Source organism: Pinus tabuliformis, chromosome X (assembly GCF_031772625.1).
Source record: "Pinus tabuliformis cultivar Carrire ecotype Pingquan chromosome X, CPIR1, whole genome shotgun sequence".
Classification (NCBI taxonomy): Eukaryota; Viridiplantae; Streptophyta; class Pinopsida; order Pinales; family Pinaceae; genus Pinus; species Pinus tabuliformis.
In genome coordinates this window covers 703476968-703502146 of record NC_142308.1, presented here as the reverse complement: position 1 = coordinate 703502146, position 25179 = coordinate 703476968, and the positions used below count along the sequence as shown (strand labels likewise).

The 25179-nt window shown below is 37.8% G+C and overlaps 1 protein-coding gene across 2 annotated transcripts in view; it reads left to right on the top strand.

Moving 5' to 3' along the window:
* Nucleotides 1–399: 399 nt before the first annotated feature.
* The window catches only part of LOC149141922 (zinc finger CCCH domain-containing protein ZFN-like), an 85930-nt gene continuing 61150 nt past the window's right edge, over nt 400–25179 (top strand). The window contains exons 1-2 of one of the 2 annotated variants that reach the window (XM_089447678.1): nt 400–1005; nt 2368–2540. In XM_089447678.1, coding sequence (XP_089303804.1) covers nt 801–1005; nt 2368–2540 — 378 coding nt within the window. In that variant the 5' untranslated portion in view covers nt 400–800. The remainder of the gene's footprint in view (nt 1006–2367; nt 2541–25179) is intronic. The other variant, XM_089447677.1, reaches the window with a different exon arrangement.

Here is a 25179-nt window from a genome sequence, read left to right as displayed (position 1 = left end):
ACTTAATAAATATATAAATTAATTAATCAGTAATAATTAAAAATAATTATTTAATTAGAATTTAAAAAAATAAAAAAATTATTTAATTAGAATTAAAAAAAATAAAAATTATATAAATAAAGTAAGTTAAAAAGTGAACAATTTTTTTTTTAATAAAATTGTTTATGTTATTAATAAAGATAAATGTGGTACATTCTGTTATCATATTTTAATAAATTTTACACACTATATTTTATTTTAAAATATAAATTAAAGATTCTATTTTATTTTAAAATCTAAATTTAAAAAATATAAATTAACCTCATCTTATCGGAAAAAAACTGAAAATGAAGTTTGCACAGTTTTAAAACAATTAAATTTGAAAATTAAATATGTAAACTTCTCGACAAATTAAATTTGCATGGAAATGAACAAGAAATGGATTGACAGATTTTAAACGATGAATGGAGGTGGTCATTTTTGTCCTGAAATTCTGAATTCAAAATGAAGGCAACAAACGTTCACTCAATCAATCAGTGGATCGCTGGGGAGATTTGGCGTGATGGCAACTGAAGCGAAAAGCCACTGACCTCGAGGGAAGAGAGCAACGTCATTGAATGCGAGGGCGTCCCCACCGCGCTCCGGCCAACAGACCAGGCTATTTTACTTTCATTCCCTTCCTCGGGATCGACAAAATATCCCCATTCCCCACCCCCATTGTTATGCCTCGCTGCTAAATTTGGAGGATCGGTCCCCCATCTCGTTGGCGCCTGGAATTGGTGCAAAACCGTTAGCAAATCAATCCCCAGGAAGGATGGTGCATGATTGATGGAATGCTATTTGTGCAGGGACAGAGAGAGGGAGAGAGCCCCTTTTCTTTCACCACAACCACGCACGGAGGCCTTCAGGGCTCCTACACTGATGGTGAGCGAAGATCATCATCCACCTCAGGAACGATGCATGATAATTGTCACCTTAGTTCCAGTTCCAGTTCCAGTCCCAGAGTGCCTGGAGACGCTCTCGAGGGTAATTACTCAGTCATCTTTACATTTATAGTTGCAGCATTCTGGATCTAGATCTCCTGTGTTCATCTTTGCTAAGAATGCCCGTCTTTTAGCAGTCCAATTCCAAAGCATGCTCAATCTGATTGCTAAACACATGTTTCCTCTGCAATTTTGCCAAAAATAGCGCCAGGAAATGCTTAGTGTTACCATTACATTTTTATGCTCAATCAAGCTTTAATACCAGTGTTAAAAAATGAAATTAGATTCAAATACATCGAGTTTAATATAATATTATTTGTCAGTAATGCTAGGCGTGCGACCCTGCCTATCATTTGTAATCCAATTTAATTTGATGAGCTATAGGTGAATCTTCCTTTCTGAGATGGACGAGTTTTCTTTGACAGCAGTTGCTTTTCTCGCTGTCTCTACAAGCTAATGCTGTACCGGCTTCTTACTTGTTCATATGCCTGATCATAGAACAATAAAGTGTTCATCAAATTTGAGAAAGTAGTATTTCAACGCCACCAAGCAATGCTAAATAAATGAGAGGAGAAATCACTAGCTAGATGCAATGTGCGATAATCTTGTCTTAAGAACCTTCTAGATTTATCATCAAGATGGTATGGTGAAGTGGTGTGTATCTCACTAGCTGCATTGTTCAGTATACTCTATGTTCAATCAAAAGCATCTACAAGGAAATAATGGAACCTTATTGCAGGCCCCGTCTCCAGCATTGATTACGATAAGCCTTAGTTCAATCTAACCATCAGTAGAGAATTCAAAACCACCTTTATTGCTTTGGGACTGCAGCCTTTCAATTTTTGTAAGGTTAATTTTATTCATATAAGATTTTTATTTTACAACTGTGGTTAGGGTGCAGCGCTTACAACCAGTATACATGATTTTGCACATCGCAGAGTTCTAAACATATTATCTGATAAAGTGAAGCTGACAAGCAAATCAGATCTGCAGTACATGCAAACTATGGAAACCCATCATTGAATCGATAAAAGTTTTGAGAACAAGTTCTGGCCCTTATGAGAAAAGATGAACCATTCATATAGCAATTACTGACATCTTGCTTCCCAAATAAGCATAAGAAATCCTATGTAAGAAGAACCTGTCTTCATATTACTGCTAGAAAGCATGACGTGGCTATAAAAACTTATTGCAGTTGATCACATTAGATGACTTCCATGCATGTCACATGGCCAAAAAAAAATGGACATACTTGCAACATGGAAAGGTTGCAGTAAATTAACCTAGGAGCTTATGTTATGTTTTTGTTATTTGGTTCATGTTGTATGGTAGTGCTGTAATGATGAAGCATTTGGGGCTTAGCTCTGTGGCTATTCTGACGAACCAGGTTTTATTTTTGTCGCAGAAGCAATGTTACAAATTTCAATTCAGACACTCGATACCCTGGAGGAGATCGGTTTTTATTCAGGTCCTTATCCAGAGCGTCCGGATGAACAAGACTGTGCATACTACATGCGCACAGGCCTTTGTGGTTATGGGAGGCATTGTCATTTCAACCATCCCCCAAACGTAAAACTGGTACACGTTTCATCAATTCTCCTAAATATCAATTGTGCAGTTATTGTTATGACGAGTAGATAATTGTTTAATGTTAGAAGCTTAAATAATAAAGCATGAATTCGGCAGAACTTCTAAGATCAGATTGGTTTAGTCCAGTAGTTAGTGGGTCTGATTGCAATCCAGTTATTACCCTTGAAAGCTCATGTGTTCCTTTAACATTTTTCGAAGTACGTAGTTTTTAACTTTTTATCTGTAAATATAGACGCATATAAACCTTAAATTGCACTTCTATCACCTTGGGTAACTTGTGTTTGTTTTGTGATTGAGAGATGAATAGGCTTTGCATTCATGGTATGCATACGTGTTGGCTCCAATACACATACACCACTCGCATTCCCTAACCAAGTTTGGCAGATGGCAAGAAAAACTATGAGCTGCAAATTTTATTAAACCGAAAAGAATCAAATATAGATATTTAGCTCCCTCAACAATTGTCCTAAGCTTCTTAGATGAACAATAAGATTTACAGAGCAGGAATTATCTCCCCTTCTACTTCCTATCTGAGGTTTAAGCCTATTTCATACTTTTGCCTTTCTCTGTTTTTAAGACTTGATCAGTTTTCCTTTTTTTTCCTTGGAAAAGATCTTAGTTTTATTAATAAAAAACAAGATTACATTCCAATGTCCATATATCACTACTACGTTTCATATGTCTCCCCATCCAGGGAGAGCAATAATGCACAGCTCAATATATTCTCTGCTCCATAACAGTTATAAAAAAGTAGATACTACAGTCCGAATCTCCCATAATATGTTTACAAAAGATTTCCTATGCTATGGAACCAACTAGTCTGTTAAAAAAAAGCTTTTAGAAATATACATAAACAGTTCATCAAAAACCTACATATAGATCTTCACATTTTGCATTTCCATGTTTATAATAATATAAAAGGAGCATGAAAATATTCAGTGGAATATCCTTCCACCTTCTCCTGAATGAGCCAAGCTCCCAATTCCAACTGTAATCCAGCTTTCAAAAGTCCATCAGCTTACACGGTTCTCTCTTTGTACACATGGGGAAAGATAAGGAATTAAGAGCCGTTGGAGCCAGTTATATCTTCTCAAATACACGGCTTAGATTATAATTTTCCAACGTATTTGTTGTATTCTTCCAATTTACCTGTACAAGTAAGTCTCTAGATGTTTGTAACTTTTGGACAGCTGTTTTAGCTGATAGAATTAGCAGCAGTTTTCAGGCCACAAGCTTAGCCAAGATATAACATGTTCATTGAGATAAATCACACTTCCAGCACCACACAGCATTGGGTCCCCTTGACAAGCCCCATCAAAGTAGGTCTGTGCACCACTTTAATGTATCTGTTTCTCAGTGGCCAGCCTTTGTGGTTTGACCCTTGATACCTGTGGAAAGTTGAAACCCATTTAAAACAGTTACACTCTGGAGTCTGAACAGCACACCGGATAGGAGGAATCACTTCACCTGCTTGCTAGATAACTAGATTCTCCAAGCAACTATCAAAGACAAGGCTTTGAATTTTTTTATAGCAATGTTTGAGCATCAGTTGATTTATCCTTCACCGTTGTGATGCCTCCTTTAAACCAGTCAAATCTTTCTAATTCCGTCCAAACCTGCTCTGTATATGGACAAGAAAGACATGAGTAAATGATCAATGATTCATTGCATCCCTTCCATAGTATACAACAACCAGGTCCACACATGCCTTTTTTTTGTAACTTTTCCTGAGTGAGGGCCTTGTGTTCAAGGCTAACCACATAAAGATCCAAGCCTTTAAAGGACATTTGAATTACCACAATTTTTTCCGCCACCAGACCCAATCCTCCCTACTTTCAACTGCACAAATGGTTCAATCACCTAACTTAGGAGTGTAAACCCCACTTGATTTGTTTTGCCCCCCCTAAATGAGCTCATCCTTGTCATCCCTAATTCTAGCATGGCTGGATCTAAGAATGTGAATGTATCATCCCCATTCTTCAGCGACTTTCCTTTCCTATCCTAAAAGATCAACTTGTTTCCTCTGTTGCCTCCAAATTGTAGTTAATTATGAATGACCTACCTGGTGTAGAAAAAACAGAGACTTCCTGTGAAGTGCCTCTATCAAGCCCTCAGATAATTTGTAACCTTCACCTTAGCTGACCCAAGGATCAATACCAATCCTGAGTCTCATCCCATTCCCTATCCTCCAAATTAGCCATTGACCAATTAATGGGAATGCTAGATTCATTGCCTCCTTCCAGATCACGAAAGAATTATGCCATTTTTTGCTTGGAGATCTTTTCCATTCTTCCACAATGTCAGGAAATTATATACTTTTGAGTTATGACCTGCCACCAAATACCCTTACCTCCAATCAAGTGCCAAACACATTTAGCTGCCAAAGCTTTGCTGAAAGAATGCAGATTTTTCAAACCCTACCCTCTTATATCTTAGGCAAAGCCATAGCCTACCACTTCGCCAATGCAATTCCTTTTTTCTCTCTCGATCCAGATCATTAAATAGACTTGACTAAAATGAGTCTACCCCCTCGAGAAGGCCCATGCTTATACTAGACAAATAACCTCTTTTCATCCCTGGCAATAAGTCACGGCCAGTCCCTTTTACCATAATCACAGGCTTAAGATAACAAATCTAAGTATTTCAATCCCCCCTGAATGTCAGTTGGCTGGTATGGTAACTGCGAAATGAATTGAATTCTTCATTTAAATCAGAGAAAGATACAGTCCACTTTTGGATATTTACCAACATACTTGTTCTAGCACAATCTAAGTTTAAAGTCTCTCTGAGCTTCATAGCATCCCTCCTCAAGCCATCATAAAATAAGAGAATATCATTAGCGAGCAAGAGATGGGATAGAAAAACACCACCTCTCATCTTGATGCCCGAAAATCCCTTGATCTTCTCGCCTCCATTATAGCTCTGCCTAGCCTTCAGCAACAATGAGGAATATCAATGGGGAGAGGGGGCGTCCTTGTGTAAGCTCTCTCCTTGGCCTAAAGAACTTTGAGGCTGACCCATTCATTAAAATTGCAAAGGAAACCAAGGACACACAGCACATCACCCAATTGACAAAGTGGAGATCAATCCCTAAATGGATCACTCACGTTTAGATGCATCCAGCATACCCCAATCATAAGCGATGGTTAAGTCCAACCATTTTTTTTGGTTGTTGGCTTGACCCACGGGAGAATTGAACCTTGAATCTGCAATTGCCAGTTGAGTTGCCCCCCATGGGCTTGGTTAAGTCCAACTTGATCACCATTGAAGGAATCTTTTTTGTGTGCAATCCCATCTAGGCTACACCCACTACTTCATGGATCTGTCTTTCCAATAAAAATCCAAATTGCTTAGTAGAAATTAAAACTAATAACCACCTCTTCACTCTCATTGCATTTGCCTTTCCAATTATTTTATAGACACAATTACACAGAGAGACAGGCCTGTACAAGTCAAAGGAATCTGGATTATTAAACTTTGGGATTAAAGCTATAGAAGTGGTGTTGAATGCAACTAATACCTTCCCAGTTGTTCTGGATTCATTTATCATCCTCGTTAAATCCTCTTCAATTATCTCACTGAACACTGGGAAGAAACTCTATGGGCCATTCATATGGCCCAGGGTTTTTTCTGGAAACTGTGCATATCCAGCTGCAATTCTTTATTTGAGATCTCTTCCAACATTTTCTGGTTATCTTCTCCATTTACAAAAATGGTTTAAAATGACGTCATTTTCACTATTAGACAATAGTTACTTGGCTCTCCTCTTTATAAATATTTTAGAAGTGCTCTACCCCCAGTTGAAATCTCTTCAAATTTATATTCCTTTATCCCATCCCCCTTTAGCATTGCCATATTGTATTGATATCTTCTGATGGTTTGCATGCTTACGGAAAAATTGTGTTGACATCTCCTTTGCTCAACCACAGGGCTTTGTTTTTGAGCCTCCATGATGCTTCCTTGGTTGCTAGAATGCTGCATCTTTTCTGTTCCAATGTTTTAACCTCATTTTTATAACCCTCCCCAGGAAATCCTGCCTGCTCTCTTTGATACTACGATTCCACACTTAGTAATTCCTGATCATCCTTCAACACTTTTTTGGTTGAGCCCATCTCACTGATGACTGCTTGATCTTTTTAAAATTCCTCTTAAGCTGTGGAGCAGTCGCTTCCCTTGCGTTCTCATTGAATGAAGACCGTGTCTCTTTTAGCATCTTACCAAACTCTTCCTCCATAAGCCAATTTGGGTTAAACTTAAATAGTCTAGGTGGTTTCTACCTCGGATTAGCCATTTCTCAAAAATACTAATGAGTGGTCAGATTCACTTCCTGACCCCATCCACTACCTGATTCTGATCGAGTCTTCAGTAAAGGAGTCACTAACCAAGAGCTTATCAGGAATTTTTGGCTATGTTCCCTTCTTCAACCCTCAAATTGCGCTAGATAGGATTTATTTATTTATTTCAAAGGAAAAAATCAAATAATCTTAGAAAAAAGTTGGCTGTTGGCTGTTTGTAATTGTGTCGAGAGGCACTCTACAACCCAGTGTAGGAGTGATGTGTAGGTGTAATGTAAGAAAGTTTATCAACATTTTTACACGTCAGCTTAATATGTTGAATTTATATTAATATGTCCAATTTATAATAAGTAAAGGATTGGTAAACATTTACATGATGGTTAAAAGTAATATAGAGCCCAATATGGGGATATGTTGTAGTCCTTGTAAAAAGTTAAAAGTAATAAAAATAATAAAATTCAGTTTGTTACATTGTAATTTTGTTTTATTAATAAAATTACGAATAATTTTTTAGATAAAAGAAATCATAATATAAATATTACATTAAAATATGTAACTTATAAGTAGCAAAAATAAGTTAAGATCCATTTTTGAAAGGACCGTAAAGCAGATGTAAATACAGTAAAGGGGTTTTTATCATGAGTCTGTAATTAATTTCCTGAAATCTTACAAAATTAACTAACAGAACTGCTGAGGGTACCTACCTGTGCACCTGCGGTTGATGATGCCTCCAGCTACCTTGTTTCGGTTACCTACCTGTGCACCTGCGGTTGATGATGCCTCCAGCTACCTTGCTTCGGTTACCAAAAGACCGAATCCACCCAGCCAAACTGAGCAGAACCTCGCTACTCAGTCCAGTAAGCTTCTTAGTTGAAGCAGACTGTTCCCCTGTGCCCAGAAACCTCAGAACAATCCGCGCTCTTCCTGTTGGTAACTCCAGTTTATGGATGTCCTCCCTTCTTCAGTTTCCCTTTCCTCCGTTCTTTTCCTTCCTCCCGGCTCCCTTCCAAAATTCTTCTCGGTGGTTTATATCTTGTTTCTTGGCGGTGGCCGCTCTTCCACCAGCAGCCCACCGCTTAGCCTCCTGGTGACACCCTTCCATGTCACGTATCATATATATTTCTTTTATGGTCACGTATATATATTTCTTTTATGATTTAATAAATTATATTTCTTTATGATTTAATAAAATATATTTCTTTTATGATTTAATAAATATATTTCTTTTATGGTTTAGTAAAGTACTTCTTTTAATATAAAGATCATAAGGTTATACTAAGTACCTTACTTTTAATTAATTTATTATATTATTATTATAATTTATTAATAATCTAAAATATATAATTATATAACCATCTTTTAGGATTTAGCTTAATTTTTAACATCTATCCTTTTATTGTTATGTTTACATTATACATTTTAAATTTAGTATCTACCCATTAATCATGATACATTAAGTAATATGGGTGTTGATGGGTGAATAGAACTTCTATTTGAAGAAGTGTCATGATATTTAATACTTATAGTTAATTTAGTATATAGAAATACTAGTGCGGTGTATGCGACACATGCATATGTAGCTATCATATGCATGCATCGGATGCTTGCTATTATTCTTGCGTTCTCTATATTTATAGATAGGTCGTTACAATTTTACCTTATAAATAGAATAATAATTCTTAACCATACTTAAAATTAATTAATAAGCACATAAAATTTTTAATATTTACAATAAACTTGCAATATAACAAAATGTTTAACCATGGATATTCATGTCCATTTTGCCATAGATATGATTAAATTGTAAATAGGCTTTGTTACAATACCATGGCTCATCAATACAACATGCCCAAAAACCATCTATCATTTCACAACCAAAATATTTTATTTGAATTTAATTTTAGAACATTTTTTTTATTAAATCTAAAAGAAAAAGATTATAATTACTTTGAGATATCTTTGCACCTCTATCACATTAAAATATATAATATATAAATAGTAGCTATAAATATACGTTGCACTGGTTTTGGGGATGAGGGAACGGTAGTGATGGGGGAACGAGTTCCCGAAACGGCTAGAGCGCATCCCCGAATTTTTAGGGGACGGGGGGGTTGGGGATATATATATATATATATATATATATATATGCAGAATTCAGTATTAACATTTGTAGTTGTTTCAAGCTAGTATTATGCACAACCCTTACACTCACCAATTAAAATCTCAAACAATTTGAAAAGGGGTTGAGTGACATTCTATTATTGGCCACTAGACATGAGCTTTAGCTTTAGGAAACTTAAGTGTAACTGCTTAACTGTCTTTATATTAGTGTTTTTCCCTCATATTTCTTGTTAATGATGACTATGTTAAACACAAAAGGCATTTCCTTTTCAATAGGTTTTGCAAACTTTTATAGCTGTGTTGAAAACCACTATAAAATAATTTGATTTTTTAATGATATTAAATTCATATTTCAGATTAAGAAGGGGATTGAATAGGAATTTATTTAAACATTTAGTACTCAATCCAATTCACAACTATCTGATTGTTTTCACAATGCTTGGGGTCAGGATGATGGAAACACTGAACTTGAATGAGTCCTTTAAAACCATATACAATATGTAAAAGCTGAAATGATCCTAAGAAAGAGCAATAAAAATAACAAGGATCATCCTTTTAAAACATTGTATTTTCTGTTTTCTTGACATGGAGGGTGCTTTTTGTAATTTTACCATTGAAAATCCAATATCTAAATCACTAGAAATCCAAAATAAAACCCATCATACAAAATCGATGTTTTCAGCGGCAATTTGTACCAAAAATTTAGATTCAATGCATTCCAAAAAAAATGAATGGAAAAATGATCATATTGTTCAATCATCAATGTCCATGATTGTCAAAACTAAAGCTCTATGCTTGGATTATCCCTAAAACCTTTCCAAAACATCCTTGAATTCTGTCTGGAAAATCCCTGAAATCTGTCTGGAACGTCTAGCAAGTCCCCAAGTCCCCAATGGAGTCGCCAACAGTTTGGGGATGTTTTCTAAGGGTCTAAAAGTGTCCTTGGAATGTGGGGACATAAGTACGTGAGTATTTTTGGGGGGACAGGTCCCCGTGCAACATAGCTATAAATTAAGATACATTTTACCATATAAATTAAAATAATAATTTTGTAACCATATTTAAATTTCATTAATAGGCACATAAAAACTTAATACTTACAATATAACAAAATTTTTAACCATGGATATTCGCCCCCACTTTACCATGGATATTATTAACCATACCGTACCATGGGCCAATATGATGGCTCATTAATACCACATGACCAAAAACCATCTCTTATTTCACACTCAAAATAATATTTACAAATATAACAAGATTTTAAACCATGGATAGTCACCCCACTTTACCATGGATACTATTAACCATACCATACCATGGCTCATCATTAACACATGTCGAAAAACCATCTCTCATTTCACAATCAAAATATTTTATAAATATATATGATTTTAATTTAATTAAATTACATTTTTGGGTCGAGAGACACTCTCCATCCCAATATGGAAGAGATGTTGTAATGTCCTGTTATATTATGTTATCTAAACATTTTGACCCAGTCAAATTACATAAAAATAAAAATGAAAATAAAAAAATGAAAATTATTAATTAAAACATTTTGACTTAGTGAAATTACAAAAAATAAATAAAATTAAACGAAAAAAATAAAATTAATAATTAAACTAGCCTAGATCCATCTTAACTCTGGATCTATCAAGCTCCGAGAGGGATCAAATCTCTCAAGGTGCAAACCTTTCCTCAAGTTTTGCACTCAGAAAAGAGGTTTGCACCTCTAGGTATTTGATCCCTCTCGACGCTTGATAGATCCAGAGTTAAGATGGATCTAGGCTGGTAATCAACGTAGTAGTGATAAAAAAACTACATATGTAAGTCTAATATAGATCTGGGGGCCATTGGGCTCCCCTGGTAGCATCTAATTACAGTATAATCAAATGCTAAATAGTATGTTAGAACATCAATACAGCCAAATAGCTCATAATTTCAATCCGTGGAGTTCATAATGGTGCCAGGTATCTTCGCAAGAAGAAAGAACTTTTAAGAAGTTCAAAAACTCGTCTTTGATACAGTGCGAAACTTAAAGCTACCTACATAACTCTAATACAGATCTGGGGGTCATTGAGCTCCCCTTGTAGCGTCTAATTACAATATAGTCAAAGCTAAACAATATGTTAGAACATCAATACATCCACATAGCTCGGAATCTTAATCTTGTAGAGTTCAAAAAGGTGCCAGGTGTCTTTGCAAGAAGAAAAAACTTTTAAGAAGTTCAAAAACTTAGCTCTAAAACTGAGAAACTTAAAGTTAGGACTCATGAAAATAAAAAGTATTTATCTTTGAAGGGACTCTTTGATCTCCTAGGTGCCTTGCAGTTATAGTCTTTCCTTGGACAGTCTATCAGCTTCATTGTTTTCTTCCTTGTAGACATGTACAAAAGTGGTGTGAGAAAAAGAAGATTATAATTGCTTGACGTTGCGGAATGTTAGTTTTTGTATATTGTGGTAGCATCAGACAGGTGTTCTAGTCTCTAAGGTGTAAGAGAGGCTAAAGAACATGCGATCTTCAATACACAGAAATGGTTTTGTGAGATATGGCTCCGAAACACCTTAATTAAATTAATTAGCTAATAATTAAACTATTTCCGAAGTTTAACTTAGGAAAGTTGGTTAATTAAAGTTAATTAATTAAAGATGTTCGATATTGCTTTAAAGACTTCTCGGCTGTTGAAGTCTCAATGAGAGATTATAAGAGTAGCTTGAAGGGATGGAGAGGGACACAGTTGTGAGAGCAAGGCAATGCGAATTTGCCAATGCATAGTGATTCACTAAGGGAAGAGTTTGAGCTAGAGGGAGAGCATTAAAGAGAGGGAGCAACAGGAAATTCAGGAAGAGAATTATAGAGATTCTTCTAGTGCTTTTCCATTGGAAGAGCAGCGGGAAAAGGGAGGCCAAATAGTCTGGTGAAGAGGCTGAATTCTGTAGTGTGCATTAACCAATCCAACAATGTGAGTTGCTGGAGGAGGGTTTGATCAGTTGGCGGAGGCTAGATCAGTGTCCGAAAGGCAAAACAAATTTCTTTCAGAGGTAGAAGAAGGCTAGACGTCCCATTTGGAGGTAGATCTAAGTCTGTACGAATTACAAAGAGCCAACAATTTGCATTTCGACTAGTAATGCAAGCAACCAAAGAGGGGTGTGAGCAAGCCAAAAGGGGCCGTATTGATTTGCAGAGGAGATTCTTGATCTCTAGATTATTTTGCCAAATATTTGCTGGAGGATTACTAGTTGGCTAAGTCACCTGACACGGGGATTCGGGACACGTAGGATTCGAGATTCGTGGTGTCGGATTCGGACACGCTAACCCCCCGGAACAAGACACGTTAGGACACGTTATATATTATTTTATTAAAATATATATATATATATATATATTAAAAATTAGATATTATCATATTTCTTACACAAATTTTAATTAATGATACAAATTTATTGATTTCAAACTAGATCTTCATCTATAGCTATTAGCATGCATAGTACATACAAAATTCAAATAAATGTCAGTGGTACTGGTCACATAAATGATAAATCTATTAAAAATTTAAATCATGATTCATAATTCATAACTGAAAGACAACTTACAACTACAAGATAGTAAGATAAACACACTGACAATTGTAGTTTTCTCATTAAGTCATCAAATCAAAATGTGTTACATAGGTAGTGTTGGTGCAATGCCAATGGCAAATAGAAATAGAAAATATAAAAACAACTACAGGTATACAAGCCTCAAGGCATCAATCAACATCAGAATCAGCATCACTGTCCCCATCATCATGGTCCCCATTGCTCTCCTCTGCATCCTCCTCCTCCCCTGTATCCATAGTCGCCTCTGCATCTGCTGGTATGGAGGTTGACCCCTCTAAGTCATCAAATCTAACATGCTCTAGCACTGGATCATTGAGATCCATGTTGGCCAATGCCAACTCAACAGTGGTGTCCAGACCCATATCATCAGGAATAGTGTTACTTGGGAGCGGGAGCGAAAGCGGGGAGCGGGAGCAATATATTCAGAAGCTCTTGCTTTGGCACTCTTGATTAAATATGAGTTCCATACCCTAATACATGACAAAATTCAATGGAAACATTGCAATCCCCCAATCCTAAAATCCTGAAAAACTGATAAGTCTGCTGGATTTTGAATGAAATCTAAAATTCTACTTTCTCCATATGAAATCCAATGAGGCCGGAACCACTCTCAAACATCCTGAGTCATTTCATGGTAATGTTAAAAATTTAAGTAAAAGGATGAAAATGAAGATTAAGGAGAATGTCACTTTTACTTTAAGAATTTAACATTACCATGAATAGCATATCAATACTAGGGCCTAGACTTGATCATGAAGCTACCAAAATGCTCTACTCCTTGCTGCAACAGCACAAATCACTTGCCAAATGAAAATATTAATGAGCAAACATGCCCTTTTCTTTCCCGCACTGAGCTTAGCGAGTCCTGGAAACAGGACACGTGTCCCAAAATCGCGACACGATTTTGAAAATCGTGACACGACCTCGGACATGACGTGTCGAAAACGGACACGATGTGTCATATGATTTGGACCGAATCGTGTCAGATTCGGGATTCGTAGGGGGTTTAGGACGAATCCGGTGACTTAGCTAGTTGGGCATCTAGATTATTGTACTCCCGAAATTTGTTTTTATAATGATAAAATAAACCCTCATCTAATGCACCTGTTTTCCCTTCGGGGTTTTTCCGAGGATGATTTAGTCCAAAGTGGTAGCGTCAGAATTTTATTGTGTGTGTATTTATTTGTCAGTTTCTATTATTTTCAACAAGAAGTTTTATTTTGGTGAAGATAGCAATTGTGAGTTTATCGATATTTGTCATAATAACAAATAAATTGTAGTCAGTAGGAGATAATTTTCCAGTTAATTGCAATCATGGATTTTTCACATGGTATTGGAGCAGTGAAAATCAGATCCGAGGCTCTATGCGAAAGGAAGCAGATCACGTAGATTCAAAGGGAGATCTAAATCCATAACTTCTAGATATGAACAAGGCAACGTGGGGTGCGAATTGTAGAGGCAGGGAATTTGATTTTCATGGAAAAATGTGAATTTCCTTACACCCATAGCAACAATCAATACGACTGTCAGGGAAAGACTCTAGAGAGTAGAACAGATAATTCATAGTGCAAATTTGACACCTTTGATTTATCATCGAGACTGGAGAGTGAATTCGCTCAGATAGTTTGTGTCTCTAGCTCAACTTCACAGGGTATTTGGTATATAGATAAAGGAGCGTCAACTCATATGACGTGTTAGAGAATACTTCTCCAGCTATAAGGAGGAACAAATCAGTGTTGCACACATCGCGATCGGGATTTAATCGGCGCCGGGAAAAAAGCGGAAAAAATCGTTAAAATCGGGAAAAAATCGGAAAAAAGCGGGAAAAAATCGTTTGGCAAAAATTGGAAAAAAATTGAAAAAAAATGAATATTTTTGTGCCAAACGATTTTTTCCCGCTTTTTTCCGATTTTTTCCCGATTTTTCCGATTTTTTCAAAAAATCGCGATTTTTTCGATAAAAATCGCTATAAAAAAAGGGGGCGATTTTTTCGATAAAAATCGCGCTTTGAATCGACAAAATTAAAAAATCGCGATTTTACGATTTTATCGCGATTTTATCGCGATGTGTGCAACACTGGAACAAATGGACTTCGAGATTCAGATCGATAATAAAAGTAAAGGCACTCTAGTTGGAGTAGGCACCATCAAGATTTAGAGGGAGACTGGGGCAACTACCAGTGTTACAGATGTACTGCATGTGTTGGGCCTTGGTATGAACCTAATTTTAGTGTCAAAGCTACAAGATAAGGGATACAATGTCTATTTTGTAGGGAAGGTGGTGTTTATTAGACATCAAAATTGGAAGAAAGTGAGGCAGATTGGAGTTCATAGCAACAGATTGTACAAGTTGCAACTCGATTCTCCAAAGGCACTTGTTAGTGGTAGCAACAGTAATAACAGTAGCAGTGGAAGATACCTGAATGAGCTATGGCATAGGAGAATGGGACATTTGCATCATGGAGCACTTAAGATGCTTAGGGAGACAATAATAGGTGTTCTATAATTGAGCACGAAACACAATGATGTGTGCAGAGGATGCGTACTTGGGAAATATGCTAAGGAAACATTACGAAGAAGCGTTAGTAGATCCGACGGTGCGTTGCAACTTATACACTCAAATATATGTGGCACTACGTCCACTAGATCTCTCAGAGGGTACGAGTTCTTCGTCACCTTCATTGATGACTATTCTCGAAAGACCTGGATCTATGTAAAGACCAAGAACTGAAATACGGTAATAACCAGAACTGAAAATACAGTAAGAACCAAAACTGAAATGCAGTAACCGTAAGGGATTTTGGACACCTACCTGAATTGTTGCCTGCTCTGGTGTTGCTCTGGTGTAGTTGATGGCGTTGTGGTTGCTCTGATACCAATTACCGGGAAACCAATTCCACCCAGCCAGACTGAGCAGAGCCTGGCTGCTCAATCCAGTAAGCTTCTCGCAGAAGCTCACTGCCCCCCGTGCCTAGAACCTCAAAATACCTAAAGCTCTTCCCTTGGTCAATTGTCTTCCTCTGATTTGCCCTCCCTTCTCTTCTGATTTTCTCCTCCTTCTTTTCTTCGTTCCTCCCCCCTGTGATCGGCTCAGATCAGTGGTTTTATAATTGCGGGCTTGGCGGTGGCCGCCCTCCCGTCTACGGCCACCGCTCTTCCTCCTCCTGACACGCCTCCGCATGCATTTCACTCTCAGATATTTATCCCTCTGATCTTATGTACTTTGCTTATATTCCAGGTTTGGTCGATGCGTTACCTTTTACATAAGGTTTCAAATTTTATACTTTTTTTTATTATAAACTTTAATTTTATGAAGTTTAATATTATATATATTTATAAAGTTTAAATTTTATATTTATTATAAAGTTTAATTCATATTTATTTTTAAAGTTTAACTCATATTTATTTTTAATATGAAGTTTATTAAATCAGTTTTAATATAAAGTTAAAACTTTATATTAGTTAATTAGTTTAGAAGGGTCATTACATACACTCCCCCTTCAAAACTTCGTCCCGAAGTTAGAGTTTTTTTTTCTTATCTGATTACTTACGATAGTAATTGGTACCTCCTTCTTAGATTTCAAAATTTTTGTTTTAATGTCAAGAGACTATAAAATTAGAGTTTTAGGTTTATGATTTTAAATGGATAATTCTTACCCTACCCAGGTTCCCAAGCTATTCTAAAATCATCTTATCCTTCCTAATCTCATTCGCTCCCATCCTATCCGTCCTCTACTGGAGTATGCCATGGCGTCAGTTTTACTGACCTAACCATTCATAAACTCTAAGGTGACAGCGTCGGTTATGGCGACCTGATTCCCAGTTGGCATTCGGCAGTCATCATCACACGTCTAGGGGAGCGTGATTCACACTGTCCTCCCATGGCGCCAGGGTTCGGAGGATAAACGGTGGGTAACACCTCCACCCCTCCCAGTAGAATTAGGGCTAATACTTTATCATAGAATCACTTTGAGCTTTAATGGTTCTGAGGTTCTGTCATCACGTGGTTATCCCGGTAACTGTTCATTATCTGCAATCATACACTTACCCATACATTTGTAAAATGTGCATTTAGCATATTCAAAATAACTTCATGTATTATTCACATATGACATTACAGTATAACATATTTTTCCATATTCCATGCATGTCTTTTGACTTTCATCTAGAATGTATTCACTTCCTACTTTCTATTCCTTTGTTCATGTTGACATGCACAAATAAAACAGATTTATAATATCTTAATTTCTATCAGAAGTAAAATCATTTACGGTCTTTAACTTTACCTTGACAACTATAAAAATGAACCACATATATCGTTTTGGTATCCATGTACCAGCAGAAATTAAACATATATTATGTCACAAAATTTCATGTATATCTATAATCATTCAAAATGTTTCTGAGTCTCTGATTGCAGTGAAGTAAATATATACTAAACATAGTTTAAAGTTCTTCAAAATTGACATAGATTAGGGTATCTTTGGCATATGTCCTCTGTATTTTCCCAAGTTGCTGATCCAGGACTATACTTGTCCCATTGGACCTTAACTTGGTCCACCAGGCGGTTCCTCAGCTGTCGAACCCTACGTTCCAATATACGTAACGGTTCGACCGTTACGACTCCCTCGTTTGATACCTGCAATTCCTCCCATTGAAGGTTATGAGATGGATCAGCTATATAATGCCTTAATACAGAAACATGAAATACATTATGAATTCTATGCAGGTGAGGTGGCAGGGCAAGACGATAGGCAACAGGTCCAACTCTTTCCACGACTTTAAACGGTCCATATGTAAAGACCAAGAACTGAAATACGGTAATAACCAGAACTGAAAATACAGTAAGAATCAAAACTGAAATGCAGTAACCGTAAGGGATTTTGGACACCTACCTGAACTGCTGCCTGCTCTGGTGTAGTTGATGGCGTTGTGGTTGCTCTGATACCAATTACCGGGAAACCAATTCCACCCAGCCAGACTGAGCAGAGCCTGGCTGCTCAATCCAGTAAGCTTCTCGCAGAAGCTCACTGTCCCCCGTGCCTAGAACCTCAGAATACCTAAAGCTATTCCCTTGGTCAATTGTCTTCCTCTGGTTTGCCCTCCCTTCTCTTCTGATTTTCTCCTCCTTTTCTCCGTTCCTCCCCCCTGTGATCGGCTCAGATCAGTGGTTTTATAATTGCAGGCTTGGTTGTGGCCGCCCTCCCGCCTACGGCCACCGCTCTTCCTCCCCCTGACACGCCTCCGCATGCATTTCACTCTCAGATATTTATCCCTCTGATCTTATGTACTTTGCTTATATTCCAGGTTTGGTCGATGCGTTACCTTTTACATAAGGTTTCAAATTTTATACTTTTTTTTAATTATAAACTTTAATTTTATGAAGTTTAATATTATATATATTTATAAAGTTTAAATATTTATATATATTTTTAAAGTTTAATTCATATTTATTTTTAAAGTTTAACTCATATTTATTTTTAATATGAAGTTTATCAAATCAGTTTTAATATAAAGTTAAAACTTTATATTAGTTAATTAGTTTAGAAGGGTCATTACAATCTATTTCTTGAAGAACAAGGATAAGGTCTTCAGTTGTTTCCAAGAGTTTAGGGCTTTGGTGGAGAATGTGACAGGGAAAAATATCAAGGTACTTTTCTCAAATAATGGAGGAGAGTACACAGATGGTGACTTCACGAACTTCTGTGCGAAGGAAGGCATTAGGAGGGAATGGGCAACTCCATACAATTCTCAGCAGAATGGACTAACGAAGCGGAAGATTAGGTCTATAGTTGGGGCGACAAGAACCATGTTGTATGACCATGACATGCCCAAGTTTTTATGGGCAGAGGCATGTAACATGAAAGTGTATATACAAAACAAGGTTCCTCACAGGGCGTCAGGGAAGATAACACCATAAGAAGTCTTCTTAGGGAAGAATCCAGAAGTTAATCACTTTAGGATCTTTGGTAGTGTAGCTTACTGCCATATACCGGATGAAAAACACACTAAGTTGGATCAGATTGCAGAGAGGGGGTTCTTTGTTCGGTATAGCCAAATCTGAAAGGCATACAGGATCTATATTCCTAGCAGTAGGAAGATTATCGTTTGATGTGATGTGAAGTTCATGGAGGACAGGGCCTTCAAGAGTTCTTGGGAGATGCTTACAGGTGATCAGAGTGAGCTAGCAAAAGCTCCATTAGTTCAGCAGTAGGGGCAGCTACAAGGACAGTCATAAGGATCTAGTACAGTTACTAGTACGACCTCAAGTGCAGGAGATCTAGTAAGTTCACAACAGATGGAGCAACAAAGCCAAGACGAGGAGTTGGTCGATCCTCCCACCACTAGTGGTCAAACTAGAAGAGAATTTCGTCAGACGCTGAGGGATGCAGAGGAGTTCATAGGAGCTCTTAGGACAAACAAGAGAGAACACAAACAACCAGATAGTTACCAAGCATTAGTGACACAGGTTGTTGAACCTTCTAGCTATTAGGACACCACATAACATCAGGTGTGGGTGGATGCCATGGTAGAGGAGTATAACTCTATCATGAAAACCAATGTTTGGGAGGTAGTGCCGAGACTTGTGGATAAGTTAGTTGTGGGCTCTTGGTGGAAGATCAAGTATGTTGCAGATGGTAATGTGGAGAAATACAAGGCTAGGTTCATGGAAAAAGGGTATGCGCAAAAGGAAGGCATAGATTATGAGGAGACCTTCGCACCTAGTTTCCAGATATACTTCCCTCTGATCAGTTATATCTTTAGCAGCACAGATGGGATGGGAGATTCACCAGATGGATGTCAAGACATCATTCTTGAACGAGGTGATAGAGGAGGAAGTATACATTGAACAAACAGAGCGCTTCAAGACACATGAGTGGGGCACACACTTGTGCAGATTGAAGGGAGCTCTATATGGGCTCAAACAGGCTTCCAGGGCATGGTATGGTTGGATTGGCAACTACTTGCAGAAAATGGGATTTGTCAAGAGTAGCGCAGATCCCGACGTTTACTATTTGATGGTAGAGGGTGAGCCACTTATCCTAGTGTTGTATGTGGATGACCTCTTTCTGACTGGGTCATCAGGGCTCATAGAGGATTGCAAGAGTAACTTGGACGTAGAGTTTCACATGAAGGATTTGGAACTGATGCATTACTTCTTAGGCCTGGAAGTATGGCAAAGGGACGGGGAGATCTTCCCTGATCAAGGGAGATACACTACAAAAATTCTGAAGAGGTTCAGGATGCAGGACTTTAGGCTTATGTCTACACCTATGATTACAAGTTGGAGGAAGATTGATGCATCAGAGGACGGGGACTTGGACCCAACCTTGTGTAGACAACTCATTGGTTCCCTCATGTATTTGGTCAAGACTAGGCCAAATATCTGCGTTGCGGTCAACAATATTAGTCAGTTTATGGTGGGGCCTAAGAGAGGAGGAAGTATACATCGAACAAACAGAGCGCTTCAAGACACATGAGAGGGGCACACACTTGTGCAGATTGAAGAGAGCTCTATATGGGCTTTAATGGGCTTCCAGGGCGTGGTATGGTTGGATTGGCAACTACTTGCAGAAAATGGGATTTGTCAAGAGTAGCGCAGATCCCAACCTTTACTATTTGATGGTAGAGCTTGAGCCACTCATCCTAGTGTTGTATGTGGATGACCTCTTTCTTACTGGGTCATCAGGGCTCATAGAGAATTGCAAGAGTAACTTGGCAACAAATTTTCACATGAAGGATTTGGGACTGATGCATTACTTCTTAGGCCTGGAAGTATGGCAGAGGGACGGGGAGATCTTCCTTGGTTAAGGGAGATACACTACAAAAATTCTGAAGAGGTTCAGGATGCAGGACTTTAGGCCTATGTCTACACCTATGATTACGAGTTGGAGGAAGATTGACGTGTTAGAGGACGGGGACTTGGACCCAACCTTGTGTAGACAACTCATTGGTTCCCTCATGTATCTGGTCAAGACTAGGCCAAATCTCTGCGTTGCGGTCAACAATATTAGTCAGTTTATGGTGGGACCTAAGACAGTGCACTGGACAACAACGAGGCATATACTGAGGTATTTGCATGGCACAGTCGAGTATGGATTGAGTTATACTTAAGGTCATGGTGTCAGGTTATGTGGTTATATGGATGCAGATTGGGCAGGGAACTCAATAGATCGGAAGAGCACATTCGGGTGTTGCTTCAATGTTGGATCCGGGGTTGTGTCTTGGTGCAGTAGGAATCAAAAGTCTGTGGTGTTGAGCTCTGTAGAAGCAGAGTACATGGTAGCTAGCATGGCCACATGCGAAGCTATTTGGATTTGGAACCTGCTAGTGAATTGGTTCCGTCAAAAGATGGAGGCAACAATATCTACTGTGATAATTAGAGTTGCATCAAGCTCTCTGAGAATCTAGTGTTTCATGATAGGTCGAAGCATATAAACATACGATACCATTTCATCAGAGATTACCTAGTGTGGAGCAGTCTAGCTACAACATGTTTCCACAGAGCAACAGGTTGCAAATATTCTCACGAAAGCTCTAGGGAGAGCTAAGTTCGTCTATTTCAGAGAAAAAATGGTATAGTGGAGAACACCTTCCTCGCTAAGAGGGAGTGTTAGTTTTGGATATTGTGGTAGCATCAGACATGTGTTCTAGTCTCTAAGGTGTATGAGAGGCTAAGGAACATGTGATCTCCAATACCCAAAAATGGTTTCACGAGATATGGCTCCAAAACATCTTAATTAAATTAATTAGCCAGTAATTAAATTATTTCCTAAATTTAACTTAGGAAAGTTGGTTAATTAAAGTTAAATAATTAAGGATGTTCTAGATTGCTCTAGAGATTTCTATTGATGAAGTTTAATTGATCTTAGTCGTTGATGAGGATGTAATCTTAGTTCTTAAAGTCTCAATGAGAGATTATAAGAGCAACTTGAAGGAATGTAGAGGGACACAGTTATGAGAACAAGGTAGTGCGAATTTCCTAGTGCATAGTGATTCAACGAGGGAAGACTTGGAGCCAAAGGGAGAGCATCAAAGAGAGAGGGAGCAACAAGAAATTTAGGAAGAGAATTCTGGAGATTCTTCCAGTGCTTTTCTAGTGGCAGAGCAACAGGAAAAGGGAGGTCGAATAGTCTGCAGAAGAGGCCAAATTCTGCAGTGCATATTAGCTAGTCCAACAGTGTGAGTTGCCGGAAGAGAGTTTGATCAACTGCTAGAGGCCGGATCAGTGTCTGGAAGGTAGAGCAAATTTCTTCTAGAGGCAAAATGAGGCTAGATGGCCCAATTGGAGGCGGATCCAAGGTTGTATGAGTTGCAGAGAGCCAACAATGCGCATTCTGACTAGTAGTGTGAGCAACTAGAGAGGGGTGTGAGCAGGTCAGAAGCCGCTGTATTGATTTGTAAAGGAGATTCTTGATCTCCAAATTATTTTTCCAAATATTTGCCGGAGGATTGCCAGTTGGCCATCCAAATTATTGTACTTCGGAAATTTGTTGCATAATAATAAAATAAACCCTCATCTGCTACACTGGTTTTCCCTTCGGGGTTTTTCCAGGGATGATTTAGTCCAAAATGGCTGTGTCAGAATTTTATTTTGTGTGTGTATTTATTTCTCAATTTCTATTATTTTCAGCAGCATGCTTTTTTTTGGTAAAAATTGCAATTGTGAGTTTATCGATATTTCTCCTAATAACAAATAAACTGCAGTCACTAGCGGATAAATTTCTAGTTAATTGCAATCATGGATTTTTCACATTGAACAGTGATTGAAACTTGAAGCATGAAATTTCTTAGCGCGAAATCTCTTTTCATCCATTGGATCACAAGGAGGGAGTCACTGAGAAATTGGATTTGAGTATTGCCTTTTTCAAGAGCAAGGATTAAAACCAATTTGTTGTGAGTTCACCGTGATTGTTTGTAGATTGACTAGTTCTAGCTTTGAAATTGAGATTGATTTTGGGAGAAAATAAAGTCCCCTAGTTTCTCCCTTAGGTGGAATATCTTGAGTGGCTCCATCAAAAAATGCCTAGGGAGTTTGAGTGTCAATATTAATATCAAAGTTTCGAGCATGATGAGGGTTGGAGGAGAATTGAAGAAAGTTGTTTAAAATATCGAAACTTTGGGAAACACATTTGAAGGGCAACGTGTCCTTGTCCTAAAAATTTGTTGTCTTCGTCACTAGTCGAATTCCTCAGGCTATGGTTAGAAGCATGGTTTTATAAGCTTTGTGTCCTTATTCTTAGGTCATTTTCTTAAAGGTGCTTCAATTGAATCCTCTTTTCATTTGGATTTCAAGTTAGTAAGACCTTCAATTTTACTTTAGACCTCTATGTGAAGGGATAAGAGAGGATTGTAATGTTCCCTACTAATTAATGGCCCAGGGGGGGATGAAGTAGCCTATCCTATCCCATAGGATATAGTTAGTGATAAAGGGGGAATCCCATTATCCAATGCTTTTGAGGCAACATTGGGTAAATTTGGTTAATTGGGGTGAAACTTGTGAAGGAAGCTAGAACTAGGGCTAAGTAGAGGGAGACTTGTAACCCCTCAAATTAAAATAAGGAGTAGAGACCACAAAGGGAGTCTATAAATAAGAGAGAGGAGAATCATTAATCTCATCAACGCTGATTGGATATTTATGTTTTGTGAGCTAAGGCTTTGAGTGTTTTAAGAACCCTTTCCCTTTGATTGGTTTCAGTGGTGATGATCCCATCCTAGCCAATCCCCTCTTTCTCTCTTATGTTTGGAATGCTTTTTAGAGGCATCTTACATTTGGTTTTTGGCAAGGAAAGGGAAAATTTTGTGGGATATTGGCTCGAAATAACACACTGTGTTTTTCTGTGGCATAGACCTAAGGAAATGAGGTAGTTGGAGGCAATTGAAGGAGCAAAGAACCAACCCGAAATCTTATTTGAGACAATGATTCTCGTTCGACCCTTCTTTGAGGCACTGCAACATGATTGGTAACAAAACTAGGGCAACAAAGTCACTCTGTATCATCGCAGCCTGACTGAGGGTGATATTTGGGAAACAGAGCATACATTTGATTAGGAGCATACATATGGGTAATAGGTGACTATGCTATGGTAACAAACATTGGAGTATTTGTACCAGGGTATGTGGCTCATCTAAGAAAGGACCTCTTGTAACAATGAGGGTGGTTAGGGAGCAAGTTTGGTAGCGAAACTCTTACGAGTTCTTATCTGAGGCAGTAAAGGGCCTTGACGTTTTCTTCCTATGGTATCAAGGTCAATCTAGCAACGGAAGCCTACTTGGAGAAATACAGGACACGTCTGAGGGATTTCAGTGATAGTGGCTTCTCATCACAATGCACTTTTGGCAACAAACAACAACGTGGTCACTAGGGTAATAGGCAACAAGGATAAGGAATTGCACAACCCAACAAAGCAATAACAATGGGAATTTGTAAGCTGTTAAGTTGTGTTGTTAGTTAATATTATAATCCTTGGAGTGCTACTGTTATTAATTCTTTAATATTGTAAGTTGTAACAACAATTAGGAAGTAAACCTATGAAGATTGTAAACTGATGTATGTTGTTGGTAATGCTAGGGGATTCATTTACCTGTTCATTATTGCGCATTAAATGTCAATTGTGATAAGTTGTAAGAGACACTGTGTTATTGGTGCAATACATTCCCATGCTCTTGATAACCCTAAGGGCAAAATTATGTAGGTATATTACAGTGGTATTAGAGCTATGCATCTTGTCAGCCTGTGAGCATATGAATTTGTTAAATTATGGTATGTTCTATGCTTAAAGCAGTTTACTTCTTTTTCTTATTATTATCCACAGATTAGCAATCACATGTACATTAAGTAAAGTACAGATAGAACATTAAAAGATCGACAGAAAAACAAGCCAAGACAAGAGACACAAGATGTGGCGGCTAGCCAGGGACAAACCCCAATATGGGGAAACCCTTTCATCAAATCTTCTTTTATCTTCAATAATTTAGCAAAGAGAAATAGTACATAAATGTGATTTACATCAGTAGCAACAAACCCTAGATCAACCCTCAACTAGGGCAGACAATATCTTGCAAACCGACCGTTGGATCGGCTTGATTCCTTCACCAAAAAATGCGGCCTTCTAAGGAGAGTCAGTTCCACCTACAACGTAGTTCTGAGAGAGAGAAATATGGTCAACGCTGGTCAAACTTCCGATCTGCAGTTGTAGCCCTAAATTCTACGTCCTTCCTTCCATACATGTGAGAGAAGAGTCCCTTTCTGCGCAGTAGGAGAAGAGCCTCTTTTCTGCGCAGGAGAGAGAGAGATGTGTGATGAGAGTGAGTGTCCAAATGAGGAAAAGACCTCCTGTATTTATATACAAATGTTGATGATGAATAGATGCGTCTGTTGGGTTTCTGAGCCTACATGAGTTGCTAGTCGACTTGATAATTATTCATAATCAAAATAAATTCATATTTCCATAAATACTTATCGGAATCGGATGATCTTTAGATCAATCCTACACCTCTCGACGAGAAGAATCTAATAAAAATATTATCATCTATGAATAAGATGGCCCACATGGAGTTTGGCCCTAGTTGCCAATTTTAACATAATTTTGTATGTTTCCAAAAGATA